We start from the raw sequence: 19,635 nt of genomic DNA, 5'->3' as shown, positions 1-19,635 counted from the left end.
TTTACATCGACACCAAGACGAAAAGTCCTCCGGGCCGGATTTGAACCAGCGACCTATGGATGCCTGCGCTCTTCCTCTACAGTCCACCGCTCTACCAACTGAGCTACCAGAGGCTGACAGCACTAGGTACAGACTGTCGGAGGGACGGCCAGTGGGTCCCGGCGGGGTGGGGTTGGGTGGAGTAGGGTGCGGTGAGGCCGAGGGTAACCTGGAGGTCGGGTAACCCCCACCTTCCCCGTCTCAGTCGCGTAGCCAGCGGCTGAGATTCGTACAGGAACATTGTACCTCAGTCAGGACACTTGTTTTCCTGCCCCTCCTGGCAGGAGAACAACGTGCCAGCGGCCGTATTCGGTGGAGGACCGGCGGGGACAAATACTGAGGTGCACTGCTTCGACACCAGGTCGGAAGAAACCGTGTCTGGTACTGGAGCCAGGCGGAAGAGCTTGTGCTGAGCCCTGAGGGGGGGGGGGGGGGGCGGTATCCGACCGGCGGCTAAATAAGGGTCACGCACGGAAACCGTCACAGAACATCTTAGGTCGGGGTGGTCGAAACATCTAATTCATGGCACCTGTTCCTCTTTTGTCGCCTGTCGTCTGTCGCTTGCCTCCAAGGTCGCACACGCCACTGTTCAAGAGAACATGACTATATATCAGACGCCGACCAGAGCTGTCCTCGGGCGTTGACCAGCCGTTGACCTCCCAGCCATGTGCGCCGGCGGGCTCGGGGCCCGGCGGCGGAACACAAGGTACCGGGCCGGACAAGTCGACTGTGGAATTTGTGCCGAGATACACGACAGAATGTGGGGATTGGAGGTGAAAATTCTGCCACTAGATATGCAACATGTTGGGCAAGCCAAACAATGACTACGCCTGGCATCACAGAGCGTGAGCATAGGACCTGTTTGTTAACGCACTGGAATTAAAAGGCTGGGATCGAATACAAAATCCCCTGTCACATGACATGTTGGTCGGCAAATTTTCACAACTGGGACGCTCCACCAGTCACTTAGCAGTTATATATTAAAGTGCATCATCGAATGAACAAAGCAAGTGCACAGATTGTTGCCATAAATTTGCAGGCCACGACCACACGGCTCCAATACATATTGCGGAGTTGACCGACCAGAGGCGATCTAAAACAAAGGCGGACAAAACGTCGATTTCTGGTGTTTTTTTACGATTTTAAGGTGAGCGGTCCAAGAGATGGGGATTGGCCCTCCCGCCATACCCAGAAATTCGACCCATGAACTTTGTAACAGGATCCCCATGCCACTGGTTCAAATAGAACAGTCACAACGTATCTACATCACAAAACGTCCTCCGGGCCGGATTTGAACCAGCGACCTATGGATGTCTGCCTCATTCCACTACAGTCCACCGCTCTACCAACTGAGCTACCAGAGGGCCCGAGCCTCCTGGCATTCGTCGGGCGTTGGACCGGTGCACCAGGAGGCGACTTAACCCTCTGATACCTGAAGGTCACAATCGGCATGTTACGTTGTGGCAACTTCCAGGTGTCCCTATACAGTACAGTCATACCTGCAGCCGGTCACAGTTGCGTGACGTGACGCCTGATATTATTATCAATGTAGCATGCATCAAAGTCCATGAAAGTGTAACGTGGTGGAAGAAGAGAGTAAAGTAGCGAGTGCGGTGCACGATACCCCTGTTAACAGAGCGCATGACACCGCACACCGGCAGGCCCATTTGCGATTGTCACGCATGTCACGCACGTCAGGCATGCACGCATGACTGGCAAGTCAACAACCGGAAAACGACCACTCACGCCAACGTTCCATTATCTGTTCAGGTGTCGTCCCCGGGCCGAGACGCGAGGGATCAAAGACCCAAAGCCACCAAGGTCCATTGGGTCCGGAACCGGTGCTGACTCATCGTCACCAGTCATCCCCTCGTTCTTCCCACCGTCGCCACCCGGCCTGAACAAACCGCCGCTCCTCCTCACGCTGCACTCGTTCCAAGGACGACAGACGTAGCACCCTCCTCTCCCGCGCCAGACCGCGCCGTGCGCAGTCGGAACTGCACGTCGGCGCCGGGGAGCAAAACGCTGGCGACGCTGACTCGCCGGGCCGGTAGGCGCCTGGTGGCCGGGCCATTCTCCAGGACGCTGTCACATTGTGCCAAGTCACCCCGACCGATCAGCCGCGGAGCTCGGCCGTCATCGGCCGGCGGGGCGCGCGCGCGCCTCCTCCGCCAGCCGAGCGTGGGCCGCGCTGCCCAGGGCGGCGCGTCAGGCTAGGCCGCGCCGCCCGCCGGCGCCAGTGCGCGCTCAGCATGGCTGCCGCTAGGAGCTCGCAGCAGCGGCGGCGGACGAGGCCCGGCGGCCGTGTCTCCGTCCTGGCCGTCGCCGCCGTGCTGCTCGCCGGGGCCGACGCGCGGCTCGTTACCACCGGCCGGCCGGTCGCATCGGCATCGACGACCGACACCAGCGTCATCTATCGGACGGTGACGAGTGTGCGCTGCGCGCCGCCGTCGGCAGGGGCGGCCCGGCCCGACATGCGGACGGCACGAGTGCTCGGCGGCGTGAGTGGCCGCAGCAAGGTGCCGGTACTGGTGACCGAGCCAGGCGCGGCCGCTTTCATCACGCGCACCCTGGCGCCGGGCTTCTCGGTCACTTATCGGCCGCGGCCGTCCGTCACATACACCCGGCTCTTCCAGACCGAGGCGCCCGGCGGCACGACGACGCGAACTGCCGGCGCCGACGTCTCAACCAGAGCTCCAGTCAGGGAAGCGGAGGTGTCGAGGCAGCAGCCGCACAGCTTCTACCTGCCGCCACTACGCGGCAGCACTCCCGGCGGTGACACGACGAAGGCGAGCACCGCAGAACACGCGCTTAGTTTACCGCCACCGCCGCCACGCGGCAGCACTGCCAACGGCGACCCAACGAAGGCGAGTGTCATAGGACAAGCGGTACTCCGCTTGCCGTCGCCGCCACCGCGCAGCACCACTGTCCACGGCGGCTCGACGAAGACAAGCGCCGCTGGACAACCGGCACTCAATTCACCGTCATCGCCGCAATGCGACAGCACGACCCGTGGTCCGCGTCCGCAACCACCGCTTGTGGTCGCAAGCGGATACAACCGGCCACCGCTGAGCTTCCTACGGCCGCCAACAGGTGACGGCACGGTCAGCAGTCGACCACCGGCAGCGAGCGCCGACCTAACGCCGCCGTTCAGTTTTCCCCCTCCGCCACTACGAGGCAGCCCTGTTGACGGCTGGCCGACAGCCGTAAACATGGTCCCAATAACGCCCCTCAGTTTCCTTCCGCCGCCACCACGCGGTGGCGCTGTCGAAGGACGACCGGCGGCCGTGAACATGGTCCCAATAATGCCCCTCAGTTTCCTTCCGTCGCCACCACGCGGTGGCGCTGTGAAAGAACGACCGACGGCCGTGCACTTTGTCCCAATATCGCCGCTCGGCTTCCCCACGCCGTCAGTTCGCGAAGGAACAGCCGACGGCCGACCGACGATTGTGGGCATGGTTGGTATGTCGCCGCTAGGTTTCTTTCCCCCTGCTCTCCCTCCTGCCGGCCGCTACGCGTCAGCACCGTCGGCGGGTGGCCGATAACGGCCGAACCGCGTTGCACTGCCTCCGCCGAGGTTCCTCACGTCACCGCCAGGCGGCAACAGTGTCGCCGGCGGGCCACGGGCCGGGCGGAGCGGCCGGCTCCGGCTTTGACCCCTTCGAGAACGACGTCGATCCCTTCGAAGACGACGGTTTCCTGTTGTGAGCGTCGAAAACCGCGGCCCTGGCCTCCGCCAGCTCGTACGCCGAAGACGCCGCTGCGCCGAATGAGTCCACCGTCCAGCCCTGTGTTGGACCGTCCGCAACAACCAACTTCCGTCGCGCCGCGATGTCGCGGTCGGTGTGAAGCCGGTCATCCATCGTGGCCGCCCGCGAGCTAGCGACTGAGACAAGTTCGCTCTCCTTCCGCCCCGACCGCCGTCCCTTCAGCGGACCGGCTCCGCCCGCGCGGGAGGCGTGAACGGCACCACGGAGGTGGCCACCTACCTTGAGGTCCTCCTCGGAAATCTCCGAACTGCCCGTCAGCAGGTTCTGCGTCCGCCGGTACACCTTGCGTTTGAACCTGCCGCAGCGGATAACATGGCGGTTAGCTCGAACGCCAGACGCATCGCTCGGGCGCGGAATCCGAGACTTGCGAACAAGAAGTCGTGGATGCCTGCTACTGGTTGCGGCTGGTTCCTCGTCCGCCTACAACTGGCACGTGATGACGGTGCTGATCGTTATTACTGTCACGTGTGCAAGTAGGACTGAAATAATCCAGACCAATTCGTGCGCACGCCAGTGAAAAAAATCAGCTGACATGGTCATAGCTGGATTCAAACAACACAACTCGAAAGGTCATGCTACAGGGTACAAGAGCGTGACATGCATGAACTTCGGGCATGACATGTCGTGGAATGTAAAAATAAATAACGTTTGTTTTTCCTTTCCTTGAATAAATGTGTGACTCTTATATTATTTTTTGCATAAATGTTATGTAAGCCAAAACGCAAAACCACGAATATTGTGCTGCTAACCCTATAGTTGCTTTCATAAAAATTCGAGACGAGTCTCGTCTAGAGCATGGCAACGGAGTTATTGATAACTAGAATCCGATCACAACTTTAAGAAAACCCAATGCACCATTTTCCACATGAAGCCTACACATGGAATACGGATACTGCAAAGTGGGCCGCTATTTGCCATGTGATGACGGAGTGCCGCAGAAGGACCCTCTGCACAGATTACTGGGTTACACCCGTCTTCAGTAAGCGCGCCCACCAAACAGCGCACGTGAGTGGTCAGTGACTGACTTGTTAAGCCGCTTGGTGCCGGAGATGGTCTCCTGGCGCGAGTACAGCCGGCCTGTGGACGGGTCCGGCGAGCGACCCTCGCGCACCACGAACACGTGCAGGTATACCGAGCCGTTGTTGAGCACCGCCTAGTGGGCAGACGGCACGTGTGAGACGACTACGGTCGCGCGTGCAGGCTACAGCGCAAACCTATATCGGGGATGAAGAGCTGTCCAGACCGCGTTACAGTGTAGGGTTGGTGAAAGAGCGCGCACTAAGGACAGCTGTACTGACGTTGCCTAATTAGCAATTGTAGACGCATTATGTAACTGCCAATTAGGACGCAAATAGATAGCAGACGAAAAGCTGCGAAAACTGCAGCTGCGGTATGGGTGGACGAGGGAACTCAATACGAACACTTGTTCAGTCCACCTGCGCGCATTTCGGCAATGTGAAACAGTGCAGCAGTGCGCCCACTCTTGCGTGTTGAGAACTTGGTGACCACCCCCAGCCGTCAGCGACATACTAGCGGCGCCACCCACCCACTAGCGGCACCCGGCCAGCCCCCGCCGCAGTGGGCACAGCGCGCCCGGCCCGGCCCGCGGCGGTCGCGCTACCTCCGAAGGCCGGTAGATGAGCTTGTGGGAGAAGATGCCGTTGCCGTCGGGCCCGCTCGTCCAGTCGCCGTACTGTAGTCCGAGCTGGCGCCAGGCCAGCTGCTCCGGCCGGCTGAAGTCTGGTCCGTCGGCGGACTCGCTCACATACACGTACAGGTCCTGCCGGACACGCAGCGTTACACCCGTGCACACGTGTGTCAGGCGGGGAGCCACGGGCGGACGCGTACAGATCCTGCCGGGACACGCAGCGTTACACCCGCAAACACGTGTGTCAGGCGGGTAGCCACGGGCGGACACGTACAGGTCCTGCCGGACACGCAGCGTTAAACCCGCACACACGTGTGTCAGGCGGGTAGCCACGGGCGGACACGTGCGAGGCCTGCCGGGTCGTGCAGACAGACACACACGGAGACGCGTCACGCATCGGAGCCAGGGAGGCCGCAGTATTCACGAACGCGTGCAAATCTAGCCGACAACGGACGTATGGGGCAACACCAGCCAAGCATGTGCACAGGTACCGCCGAGCACCACTGGCGGACATCCCCGCGTGTGCGAGACAGGAACGCCGCACCAGCACGCGTCGCGACCAGACGACAGACAACTGTGACCAGGAGAGGTGTCCCGGTGGAAGTACGGTAACACCCACGCCCTTTCGTGAAACATCACACATCTCCGAGCGCAGAGTGGCCATAGTAAGCACGGGGGTGCGCCCGTGCGTCAGGCTTAACCGTGAATTCGGGGGCCATTGAGTCCTCGGGTAAGGATTCTCGGCAGCCCTTCCAGGTCATGGGCCTGCGAGCGGGCGCACCAGCGCACTGCTCGTGGCCGCCTCTGCCGCCGATCTCGTCCCCCTCCGTGCGCAGGCACGCCCCGAGATGGAAATGGGAGCCGACGGGCCGGCCGCCGACCGCCCACGCACCATGCCCGCCAGCACCGCGGAGTGGGCCGTCACCAGATCACGCAGATGTGAAGTAAATGGACGCTCTTCAAGCCGGCTGGCATCGGCCAACACACACACACGCACGCACGCACGTGCGCACGCACGCACGCACGCCCCCCCCCCCCCCATACACACACGTGATATCCAGCACCTACAGTCAGGAAAAGGGAGCGCACAGATTGCTTCGGCACATGACGTCTTGCGCACGCGATGAACCTGTAGTTCTACCGTCTCGATGCATCGTCGTTTGATCCGGTCTCCAAAACCGGCACCACGGATCCGTGAACTGCCAGCAGCCGCTCTGCGGTCATCGGAGGCAATGCGAAATGCAAAGGCCACGTGCGTTTACGCCGCGGTCATCAGCGCGGGCCGCGGTGTGTCAAGTCTATCAAAAAACTCCGACTCTCATTGAAACCACCGTGGTTTCAGTATTTCAAGTCTCTCAAATTGTGGCCTCCGTGGTTTCCGTTCAAAACCCACCCCCTAATAGCTGACTGGTGCCGCCCGCGGCGCGCTGCATTCATGCCGTGGAGCAATACAAGAGGTCTTCAGAACACGGCACTCACCATGAACGTTCCATTTTCGAACATGTTGGTGGCGTACACGGGCGCCTGCGGCTTTCCACCGCCCGGCCCGGCCTGCGGGGTGGGGCGCCTGCAACACCAGTCAGTGCTTGGAGACCAGACCACCAGAGAGAACGGCTAGGAGACCAGCCTTTAAGATGGTAGTGATGCATGTCAGTTCATTTAATAATAAAAAAACTGGAAAACTTTACAGTACTACTGTCATAAAAAAACGCACATTTCATGATGGCAGCACAATGAGCAAATGCCCAAAGGACAATGAAGTTGTGGACAAGACAGAAAAGACATGGAGTACAGCTGAATGGACAAATATTCAGAAGTAAAGATATGCCATCACTGTCTGGCCAGATCACAGCCTGGCAAAAAGCACGATTTGGCATTGTATCAGGCCTAGGTATCAGCCACACCTGAACATGGACGATATGAGATAGATGACAAAGGCGCGGAATATGAGGCCCTTGCAGATGGAGAAGAAAGACTGCTGCGCCGGCTGCTGTTGCTGCTGCTGCTGCTGACCGTCGGCCGGCTGGCCGCCGCTGGCCACCGGGCCGCTCTCGGGCGCCGCCACCTCTCCCGGCATGGTCACCGCCACCGAGCTGCGCGGGTCAGGTCAAAGGCTGGCAGCAAGCTCCCAGGGCACTGTCTGAAACACAATGGTGCGTGGCACTCATGCTGAGCAGATGGTGTTTCCACTGGCTGCCCAGTACACACTGCTTCAACACACCAGGCTTTGTTTGTGTTGCACCAATTTCATGTTAACAATTGTTATAATAAAAAGAGAATAATCTTGGGAAACATTAAGGTTCCCATAGCAGTGGGGAGGATGCACAAACTTTGAATACATTTAACATACACTTGTTCTTGTAGGCCAGTCACTCCATGCTACATCGAGTTGGGATATCAAACAGGATCATGTGTTTCAATGCCATGAAATCACAGACTGGAGGCAGTTACATTCTTGAGAATGTTAAGAGAGTGGCTGCAGTAATTGTCTATCAATCACTAGCAATAACATTTGAGGATTCAGGGCGCCAAAGGCCTTTGTGACTGAGATGCATGCATGGATCATACCACACACACTAAGGTTTTTCTCATGACAAACTAGGACCTGGTAACAGTAAATGTCTTGCTGAAATGCTGTGTGCAAATCAGCATCATTGATAAGGATAACAATTAGCAGTTGCTGTGACTGGAAACCTAAACAGTTGGGTGTCTGTCTGCATCATTGGCTGGGACCCTGCATGCACACCACCAGTTATGAGTGAATACTTATCCCTCCAAAGCACACTGATGCTTTATGGCCTGCCAGCATAACAGTTGTTTGATGACCTGATGGCTGCCTGAAGGGCTTATGTCCCTCATAGGTCTCTCAGTGTCTCTTATCTGGTATACATGGTCCAATGTCCTCAGGTTCACCACATCCATATCACACAATGTCATATGGTACATGTCATGCACCATATGACATTGTACATGATATGATATGATATCTGATGCATCAATGTCATGTAAGCTCATTAGATGATGAAAGCAACACATTTTGTCTTTCATTTTAAATCACAAAGATCATGCCTAATGGAAATGACTATTCAACTTTTGCAGCACAATAAATAAAAAGACATGTTTGAATGGTAGGGCATTGTTGAAGTACAGCCTGCTTGGCCATTTAATCCTTTTGATTGCTTTTCCAATTCAACAAAGGTATCTGTAGCTCTGTTAGCAGATGCTCAGGTGGGTGGGAGGGGGGGCAAATTGACTCCCCGAAGGTTTTTCCAGAATGGTTTCTGAATGGCGAGGCATGGCCGCGCCAAATTTTGCACAGCTGTAGACAATTGAATAGTGGATTGCTCCACACAAAAATTTACTTGTACCTTGTAAGGTTGCTGATCTATGGCAGGTCAAAGTCAGGCCATGGTTTCAGCAAAGGGAAGGTCAAGGGAATCCTTCAATCTGATCCAACAACAGAGTGTTAGACAAAGCCATACATCTCTGAGATGCTTTCTTAGGTAACACAACAGTTGAATTAACAGATTACATTGACCTTAGGTCAGGTATGAAGGTCACACCAAGGACAAAGCCAGCATGTTTTGTTACTCTAAGGCTTGCTGTATGGGATAGTTGCTGGTGCTTATTTCTAACTCGTTGATAGCAGGAACTGCATTATACATCTTCCATTGACTTCTAAGGGGTCAGAAAAGGTCACTGACCTAAAATGACCCAGGTCAACATTTTGTTTTAGGAACATACTGCCTAGCATTATCTTTGCCACTTGGTCAAATGCAAAACTCAAAACAATCTTGTATTGTATTCTCATATTATTTTCATCTTGTTGACCTTCAAAGGTCAACCAATGTCACCCACCTTAAATAGGCATGTGAGCTTTGGCTTAGAAATGGTTATCTAGGTTCTGGGGGCAATTTAGAGACAAGCCTGGAACTTGACCTTGTTTGACCTCTTTAGACCAAAAGGGACTTTTTAGACCTCAGAACCTGAAACACTGACCTAAGTGATTTCACATGCAGGTCGACACAGCCTGTAAATTTGGTGTCTCTAGCTTTCTTAGTCCCCAAGATCTCTCGGGGGGGTCAAATTGACCCCCACCCAAGCAAAGGGTATCTAGCCGACTACCCGTGCTCGTGTTAAAGCATTCAAGTTATTCGTCTTTCTGGCTTTGTGGCCATTAAGGTGCCCATATCAGAGAGCACACATGCTAAAGACAACAAAGTCTTGAGTGCTTAGTGACAAATGGTATTAAGAAAAAGCCATTGCAATTCATCATGCAAAACCAAGGATAAGTACAGTGGTGTTATTTTATCAACACAATGCATTTCAATCAGCAATGTTTTGCCCCAGATACTAAAGTGCCTGGTCCAGTGCTTAAAACAATCTTTTAGCTATACTTAGGAAGACCTCTCTATGGGCAACTATTTTGGGGAATTCTTAGCCTTTGCAACATAACATGTCATGGGATGGCACCAACATGGAGGGAAAAGGAGTGGAGGGGGTGGGGCAACACTGTAAAATGATGCTGACATTTCCAAGGGGAAAATATCTATTTGTCCCCTTGATATTTCAGGAGACCGCATCATGCTAACAGGAGGCCTCAGATGATTGAGGCACATTTTCCATAAAATCAAAAAAGGAGGGCTGATAAGGCACACAAGATATCACCTGTCCCATAGGTCAGGCTGTACCTGATGTAAAGTACACCATAGCTGTCTTGAGCAGCAGCTACAGTGTTCCAAAAATTGTAATGCATGCATGTTAAAAATCCAAGACCTCTGAACTATGGCATATGTTTAAGCACCTATTTCATGGCATTGCCAATGTCTATAAAATTGTGGTGCTTAGAAAATTCTTGAAGTGAATCAAGTGCAAGAAAAACCTCCCAAAACGATCTTTACATGAGAGCATGCCAAATATGTCTACCAAAGCTTGACCCGGCCTGAGTTTGGTGCACGCAAGCATGAAGTTCGGCGTGCACATGTCACATAGGAGTCTGGCGCAGTATATTAATTTTTGCAGACTTGTCTGTAGGTCCTAGATGGCAAACATCATACCTTTTATGACCACACAAGTCTCCAGGTGATCAAAAGGAAGCCCTAGCAGATGAAAAAGGGGCAAATAGGAGTGACACCACGCCGGTAAAACGCTACTTCAGCACTCGTGTACCACCGACGGAAGGAAGATCTACGATGGACGCAAGGTTTATGTACTGTCTTTCTAAATAAAACCTGTAAGGCATCAGCTGACATTGTGACGTCACTGAAAACGATTTTGAATCGATTCAACGCCGAGGCTCCCATGGATTGCCGACGCGTGTGCTGTCACTGTGCATCAGTTTTTTCCGGCTCTTTTTTGGGTGGACTAATGGCCATATGGCATGAGCCGACGGTATGGCATCACTGATATTCGACTAGCTGTGTGAGGTCACTGGTTATAAGTTTTTGCGGGTTCTTTAGGGCCGACCGAAGGCCAAGGCCGCGTTCGATCGGTCGTCAGCACATTTGTTAGCACCAATCACAGCCCAGTATTCGCCCTGCGTCACGTCAAGTGACCATAGTCATATGGTCTGTGACGTCATGCGCCGGCTGGCGATAATGCCAGGACCGCGTTCGATCTGTCATCACATTTGTCAGCTGGAATGCGTGACGTTATGCATGCGCACGGTGCATTCGATGCATGGGCTAACGGACAAGTTTTTTTTTTTACTTTACTTTTCCTTCTTCCTTTACCTTTTACTTCACACCACACACTAACTCTGGCTTACCGCCGACACACTACGTAGAAAGTGGTGTTTGGAAGTGTGGCTTCTGCTACCGTATTACCATCATCTATCCCATCCGTATGTTGGGTGCTTCTTCCCACTTCCAATTCATTTCGATTTCTTGCCTCTCATTTGAAGTGTTTACTTGTAATGCTGTTAATTTGCTAGACAACGTAACCACACACCACATCAGTCACTGTCACTCGCCTCTTCATGGCTGCTCTTGGCATTTCAGTTCCCTCCTCATTTATCTCACGTCGCATTCCCCAGAATAAGAGGCAAGTGTCCTCATCCCACCTAACGATGAGGTGGGATGAGGGCATTCGCCAACGCAATAGTTTAAAGAATCCCTCTGGTGGGCAATTCAAATTTCCTAAAGCTTTAGTTTTGAACAGGGTTCAAAATCCATGGACATCACAATATCTGTGCCTTTCACCCTTGCAAAATTATCGATCTGCCTGTTCCACGAGGGAGCACCAAAAAAAGCTTCATTACCGGGCATCTTGGCTTTTATTTTCCAGAAGCACATACTTCCTGAAGCACCACAAAGCAGGGGCGGGTCCAGGGGGAGGGGCCATGGGGTCAGTCCTCTTCCCCCTGGACGCAAGGAGGTTTGGATACTCTGAAGGATGCCAAATGTCATCGCAAAGGGGCAACAATGCCTTCATTTCGGAATCACGTGACCTATACTTTTATGAGACACCAAATTGTGGGGCACCACGACGTCCGTGCCGTGGCCTCGACGAAACCCTGCGTCGGCCCATGCGGTTAGGGAGCACCAAATCCGTCATTTCGCGGCAACATGCCCTTTATTTTCAAGAAGCACCCAATTGCTGAGAGTACCAGAAAGGGTCCTAAAACCATTTATTCTGAAATAGGCATTAATTCTAGGGGCATAACTATGTGGAGCTTTTCGCCCTCATAAAATAATGGATTCGACCTTTGGGCAAGGAGGCACAAGAACCATCCTTTGAGGGTGTCATAATCTTGATTGCCAATGGGTGCTAAATAAAAGCGGGTCATTTGCAAAGCCCAAAGCCATAGATTTTAAGGAGCACCAAAGTCCAGCGGCATTACAATCGGTGTGGCGTTCACTTCGGAAAAATTCCGAATCGGACTGTTCAGGGAACAGGCACCCTGTTTAAGGAAACAGGCACCAACATCCTCCGTTGTTATTGGGGCTTTAGGACAAGTCATCACAATGCGTCTCCATTGACGAAATCCTGCGTCGGACCATTCGGCCAAGAGACACCTTTCTTTCGGGCCACTACGACATTTATTTCCTTGAGACACCAAATGCAAGTGGGCGATTGAAGAATAATTGAAGGAGGTTCAAAACTTCCCTTTTAAGGTGCACCGGAATACAGGTGCCCACAAATGCCTGCCTCACACTGTTGAAATCCTGGTTCGGCTCCTTCGGTGAAAAGGCAGCAAGAACCTTGACTGTGGGCATCATAACATTTATTTCTACCAGCACCCAATTCCGATTGCAACACCACAATCAGCCCAAATATTCATGTTAAAGGGATGCAAGATTCAAGGGGCACTTAAAATGGTCCCTAAAGCTTTATTTTCATGGGGAACTGAAGTAAGCACACCCCCACCTCTCTCCTAGGTTCCAAGAGTCACATGGGTTCCGAATGTCCTATTTCGGCCCCTTTGGGCCGAAGATCAAGAGTCTGATTAAGGAGTCCGAAGGACAGGCCGGAGGCCGTATGGACGGATCGCAGCCCAAAGGCCGGGCCCTAAAATGGAAGAGTAGCTCTAGCACTGATCGGAGACGCGTGCGACTGTGTCCCTATTTGAAGGAACTGACTGAGAACAGCCATATCGAACAGTCCGTTCCCTGCTATTCTGGGGCCTAGGGGTTATTTCCTGAGCAGAGACTATGCCAAGATCTATAAATGCCACTTAGAAGGCATCCTACATTCGTCTGGACACCTGAAACAATGAAAGACCCACATTGTTGGTCAGTGACCACAGTTCCTAGCAGGAGACCATGTGTCGGCAATGAGCCCCAGGTCGGCCGGGAGCACATTTGCTGAATAGGGACGATGAAAGGGACGTATGCCAAAGGACCTATTGTGCTGGTCTGGACCCTCCTGACAATGAAAGGATTCACAAGAAATGACAAAAGGGGGTTCTCATGCATAATGCGACGGTGGAGAGACATGTGCTAGCCAGGGACACCAGAAGCGGACGAGGGATTCTGTGCACAATTTCAACCAGTGACCGATGAGGCGAATTAGTGTCTCGATACCAGTTATTGGACTTACTGTACCAGTAAGAGTCTGTTTGCATCAGGGGGGGCCCCTGCGCCGATCCGTTGCTGGATGTCCCAGTTAGAGGGCCAGCCGCATCGAGGAGGGGACCGGTTGTGGTGCATCCTTCTGAAGGTCTCCGTAGGGTCCTGGGTGCTATCACTAGACTTAAAGCCGCTGGGGACCCCAGGAAGGGACGTAATGCCTTTCAGCTGCTGACCAGAACGTTTTACCAATGCAATTTAGTTGGTTTACCAGTCGATTCTCTGAACTGATTCAGCAGTTGCAGCATGACGTGCAAGGGAGATTACGCCAATGCGCCATACCATTGCGCCTTCCAGTAATCCCTCCGGACTATCAATCTAAAAATCGCACTAGCGAAACATCCGGCAAAGGGACACCTTTTACACGCATACCCGTTAACTTAAGGCGTTGGAAAGTAACAATTTCGAAACGTGGTCATTTCCACCAGTCTGTTGACCGCTGTCAGGTGTTGCTGCAAGGTTCCGTATGCTACAGTGGCATAACAACAGCATTTTTGTTCTGACGTCTCACAGAGCACCTCACGGGAGGGGGGAGGGGGGCACCGAGGAATCACGTGCAGCCCGACCACAAAACTCTCCTCGCGCGCTGAGCGCTTACATAAAACACTGCAATTATATCATCTACACACAAACAATGGAACCCAACATTCTGAATGCATTACTTATTCATGTCCAAAAACCACTTCAAAGGAAATAAATGAATCAAACTATTGAATTATCTCTTTGAAGCAGCATCACGAATACATCCATTAGACAAAGAGCAATGCGCCGATAAATAGCACGGATATTGGGTGACTGTCATGCGGTGTTGCGATTTGCTGTGTTGATTGTGTTATTGAAAGTGTGTGGTGCTATGATGTCTTCCGCACGGCTGAAGAACTGTTTGTTGTCGCCAAGTCAAAACGTCAGTGAGTGCTGACCAGTGAAAAGTTGATGGTTGGTTTGCATGCTCGTGTTTTATGCTCTGACTTAAAGTGTTTAAGGTGCCGAAATGAAATGAGGAGTCAGATATATAGAAGAGTCGGTCACTAGTCATCTACCGTACAAGTTTTGCGAGCTTTGTGTGTCTGTCGTCATAAAAGTAAATGTATATACATATATACACATATATATATATATATATATATATATATGCATATGTATGTATACATCAATATCAAAAGCTCTGTGCGATTCGGGCAAAAGCACCGGCCAGGACCAGCACGACACCATATCGGAGTGATCGGAAGCGGTAAACTTTGCGGTAACTAAATCTCCGCACATGTACCTTGCGAAAATGCTAGAAAACTGGAGAAGGCCTCTTAATTTGTGAGCACCCTAGAGTTCAGGGCTCTATCCACCAAAAATTCTCGTATTCCGGCCGTTGAGTTTTATTCTTATATATGCAGTTTGCATACCGGAGCCCAGCTTACCGCGCACAGCCCTAAAAAACTAGACATGCTTCGTATGCAAATACATGGAGCTTATTCATCTTCGTCGAATCATGGTGGATCCGGTCATTTTAAGACCAAGTATTTTGAAGAAAAATGCCAACATACACTTAAATTGGCTGCTAAATACCATCAAAATCAAGCAAAAGTTTGATTCCTAGCTTACATACGGTTAGCCGGGTAGTTGATGAGGTCAGCTGATGCCTGGGGACTAATACAGGGTTTTTGTTTTGCCTGTTTCAAAGGAAAACAGAATACCCTATCCTTCAAAATATATTAAAACGTAACATACAACTATAATAATCGTCACAAATTCAATAATCAACGGAAATAAGATGCACGACGTCGGCGGCGTGCAAAATTATGTTCCAAATGACAAGAATGACTTCATCGGCGTAATCCACATAGCCGCAAATTCAGTCATCAGTCGGTAAGAAATAAGGCCCCAATGAAAATGATTAAGATTTACGTCCCCGTCAACGGCGTAGGCTCTCCTATGACATGGAAAAAACCCGAGACCAATAAGGATGGCACCTGGGCAATCGAGACTGCCGTGGCAGCCCAACAAAGAGGCTCCAGTGAACAGTGAAGGATTCTCATAACAAGCAAAAAGAACCTAACATCAATATTGTCGGACCCCTGAACTATCGGGAGCACCCTGGTAGGCTAACGTAGAGGGTTCGGCTGGGGTACAGGATCCCCTGAATAAAGGGCAGTAACCGAAGATCAGTGTACATGAATTAACGCCCCTGTGTGATCAAGAGTGCCAGGGCAGGTTAACAGAGAGAGCTTTGATAAGTGAAGGGTCCTCAGCAAAAAAGCTCAAAAAGGAAAAGAGACATAGGTCAGTGAGGAGGGTCGATGAACATCGCGTGCCTCGGAGCGTTACCTTATATGGGGTCCCAGCAACAGCACAGGGTCCTCCAAGCAAATGGAAAGAACTCGATATGAAGAACCCGATACCAATATGGCCTCTGAGCAACCAAGCGTATCCCGGCGTTTGGCGCCACGGCAGCAGCGGAGGGGCGGGAGAGCCTGCTCACCCCGCGGGCGCAGCGATCTCCGCCGAGCCCGCGCCGCCCGCCATGTCTCTGGCCGCGCCGCCGCCCGGCGCGTCTGCGCCCAGTCCGCCGGTGAGCCCCGGAGCGCGGCCGCGCCCAGGCCGTACACGGCCGCCAGGCATCGAGGTAATTTATAGTAACCATGCTTGATTGTACGCATCATGTGATCATCAGTGGAATGCCAGGTTGGCTATGACCTATGTTGACAGAGGAGGGAAATAGCGGCAGGACTCAAAGATGCTTCTGTAATATTATCTAGCGACAGGAATCCAAACTAGCCTGGTTGCCATGGATACTGGACGTTTTGAACACTGGACTTTACTTCTCTGAACTTTGCGACTCTCGGCGTTGCGTCCCTGGACCTTATGAACGTCCCCAATGGGCACGGAACTGGACGCGTTCTGGACGTTATGAACGCTGCATGCTGCGATCGTGGAGGATATGAACGCTGCACGCTACGATCCTGGACGTTTTGATTGCTCCTCTTTTTTTACCAGCCGACTCTCAGTGTCCGAACTAGACAGCATAAAGTACTGAAAAAGATCCAAATGTGGAGATTCATCTGCCCGCAAGGGCGTTTTTTACCTGTCGCGATGTGACTGATAGGACGGCATTCGTATTGCTTTGTGACGAATAGCTGCACAGGGTTTAATTTCTGGTCTTGTTTACCACGTTGGCTGTGCCGTAATTCAGCATCCTTTCCTCAGCGACGAGAGGCATTGACAGTTAAGGGCAAGTTGGTTGGATGATCCGATAAGGTAAAAATTGACCCGTGATTGTTCAAACCGCCTTTTCAAGACACCGAAAAGGCTGTTGACTCACAGAAGCAGTCACAAGTGACCAGCCTTTTTCCCTTTCATAGAAACGTGGTTTTGATGTTGAAGCCTGATGACACTCCTCATGAAGAACAATAGGGAGGTGTTGATAGTTCTGAAATACTAATTTATGTCATTCCGCGCTTGCTCTGATTGAGAATGGCTACCAGTCACATACATGTTCAAATTAGGCGGGTTTCCAAGTTCCGATTCAGTTAAGGGCTCCATCTTTCCCCACTGACTTTGTGGAGAAGTGTGCTAATCTGGGAGTCATCCATATGTTGGGGTACATTACACAACTTTTCACTGCTCCCTAATCTAACTTCAAAAACTATTCCCCAGGTTAAAATCAATTATTTTATCAATGTTTTGATAGCTTTTAAACAATTATTCACAGTTCAACCTGTTCATTTCCACGTTAATACACATTGTTGACCACTCGACCTGCGATCAAATTTTCGTCTTCTGATTTCGATCAAACATATTGATCTGCAATCTACCTTTGCGATGTTCTCAATGTCTGTAGAACCCAAATAAAAATTGTGGCAAGGCTTCTGAGTTCTATCGGTTTAGAAAGAGTCTACTAAACCATTGTAAATTAAGGGCGTTGGTGATTTCATCCATGCGATCGTTAAACGCCTAATTTCTGCAGTTTGTTAGACTTATGCTTCCGCAAGGTTCAAAATGCGAACAGAATTGATCTCACGGTAGCTTCTGGTTTGTGCTCTGGTTACAAGGTAAAAATAACAATAAAACGAAGAGAACTGTGTCCCTTGCTGACAAGTAATATTTTGTCTTGTCTATTATATTTTGTATATATCTATATCTTGTATATTTTGTCTTTTGTCTATTTTGTCGGATATTTTGTCTTTTTTTGGGGGGCTCACCATTTAAAGGGCTGTTGTCAACCCGTGCTCCCTTTTGCAAGGCTCTGGCTACGCCCCTGCCTACTTACAAAAGCAGATGAAGTTGCCTTCGTTGAATGATGGGCAATTTAATGTATGCTGGGCGAATTCATGCCTAAGGCAAGCAGCTTTCCGTAGTTTTTTTTCTGCAGTGGTGTGGTGTAAGGGAAGATCATTCGGAAAAAGACACTGCTGCAGGTGTCCAACATATGTTTTACCATAATTAGTAGTAATGCTGATCCATATATATGCCACAAAGCAGCCATATAATCAGGTCACAGTCAGTCATGCGGGAGACAGCCGGGCCAGGACAGTGGCCGCCGACAGTGGACGGGAGTAGGGCCCAGATAAGGAATATGTGAAAGAAGGGTCTTTACTCTGTGGATTGGTTTTTAGCCAGAATCTTCAGTTTTATGGCTTCTATCACATTGTTTTTGGCAGTTTCAAGCTTTCGAATTTGTTTCCACCTAAAATGCTGCGACAAGTTTTTTCTCTTGAAAGGAACCAGCGAAATGAAAGCGCATGAAGAATCTGTCGCACTATGAACCATCGATTGTCTTTCAAAATTCTTGCTATCCTGTCTTCAGGTCGTTTTTTGGCATCTACCCTGTGGGGTCAGACGCCTCCTCAATGACTAAATTTCTCCTCCTCAGGAAAGACAACACTGAAATGGACGAATACCCTTGGGAAGCTGGATACCCTTATCTACCAAATGGCATAACGAGCTGAATAAGCAAAAATTGTGCGCCAGTGAGGAACAGCTCTAGAAACATACTGGGTGTAGCAAACATTACATTCGAGTAAAGAGCGATAACAATCTCCATCTTTACCCCCCCCCCCCCCTCCCGCTTCCCGGTCATCGGGTTCACTTTCTAGAAAATGTACCTGAAATACGCCCCGAGCTTGGCCCTCCTACTTTTCAAATGTTCCCACTCCTACGGCTGGAATGCGTGACGTCATGCGTGCTGACGGTGCGTTCAATGTGTGTGCTGAAGGGAAAGTTTTTAAACTTAACTGTCCCTTATTCCTTCGCCTTTTACTTCAGACCACACGCTAACCCTGACTCACCGCCGACACACTACGTACAAAGTGGTGTTTGGAAGTGTGGTTTCTGCACCGGTATTACCATCATGTATCCCATCCTCATGTTGAATGCCTCTTCTCATTTCCAATTCATTTCAATTTCTTTCCTTTCATTTCAAGTGTTTACTTATGACGCTATTGATTTGCTGGGCAACGTAACCACACACTACACCAATCACTGTCATTCACCTTTTCATGGCTGCTCTTGGCATTTCAGTCCCCTCCTTATCTATCTCAAGTCACGTTTCCCCCAAAATTAGAGACAAGTGCCCCCACCCCACATAACATACTCGCCAGCACAAAAGTTAAGGAGTTCCCAAAGTAAAACTCCCTCCTCAGTCAGCGATCTTTTTAATCTCGTAGCGCCTTCTCCCCATGCTGACGGGCTGACAAAAATCCTGGCACCATCGTCAGCCAGCGCGTGACGCAACAGGCCACGTGACTTCGTAGTCACGTGACGTGACGTAGGGCGAATACTGGGCTATGCTTGGTGCTGACAAACATACTAACGACAGATCGAACGCGGCCCTTGAGCGCCCCGTCAGCATGTGCGACGTCACGCATTTCAGCTACAATCGTGCTGACGACAGGTCGAGCGGCATCAGCTGACGACATGACGTCACTAGTATTCGACTTGACATCAGATGCAACAGCGTATTTATTCCGGTAAATATGAAATCGGCGCTGGCGGAGATATTCTGCTCCAAAGCTACTATATGAGAGAAGTTTTCTCACTGCTCTGCTAGGTTAGCAAAATACCAAGCGTGAACATCATATGCCACAGCGAGCGTGCGATGAGGTGGCAGCCAAGGTCC

General features: G+C 51.4%; 1 protein-coding gene across 1 annotated transcript; it reads right to left on the bottom strand.

Moving 5' to 3' along the window:
• Positions 1-3,270: 3,270 nt before the first annotated feature.
• On the bottom strand, positions 3,271-10,624 carry LOC119110916 (cleft lip and palate transmembrane protein 1 homolog). Its single transcript, XM_037234791.1, has 7 exons — positions 10,515-10,624; positions 7,362-7,597; positions 6,937-7,024; positions 5,431-5,589; positions 4,835-4,962; positions 3,681-4,104; positions 3,271-3,303 (listed from the first exon to the last, which is right to left on the bottom strand). Exons 2-7 carry the CDS (start codon positions 7,532-7,534, stop codon positions 3,271-3,273), a joined length of 1,005 nt encoding a protein of 334 aa, XP_037090686.1. The 5' UTR covers positions 7,535-7,597; positions 10,515-10,624.
• Between the last annotated feature and the right edge of the window lie 9,011 nt (positions 10,625-19,635).

This window comes from Pollicipes pollicipes, unplaced genomic scaffold (genome assembly GCF_011947565.3).
Source record: "Pollicipes pollicipes isolate AB1234 unplaced genomic scaffold, Ppol_2.1 Scaffold_7253;HRSCAF=8739_pilon_pilon_pilon, whole genome shotgun sequence".
In the NCBI taxonomy this organism is placed as follows: domain Eukaryota; kingdom Metazoa; phylum Arthropoda; class Thecostraca; order Pollicipedomorpha; family Pollicipedidae; genus Pollicipes; species Pollicipes pollicipes.
Note: the sequence above shows the minus strand (reverse complement) of the source record. Positions and strands in the feature narration are given on the sequence as shown.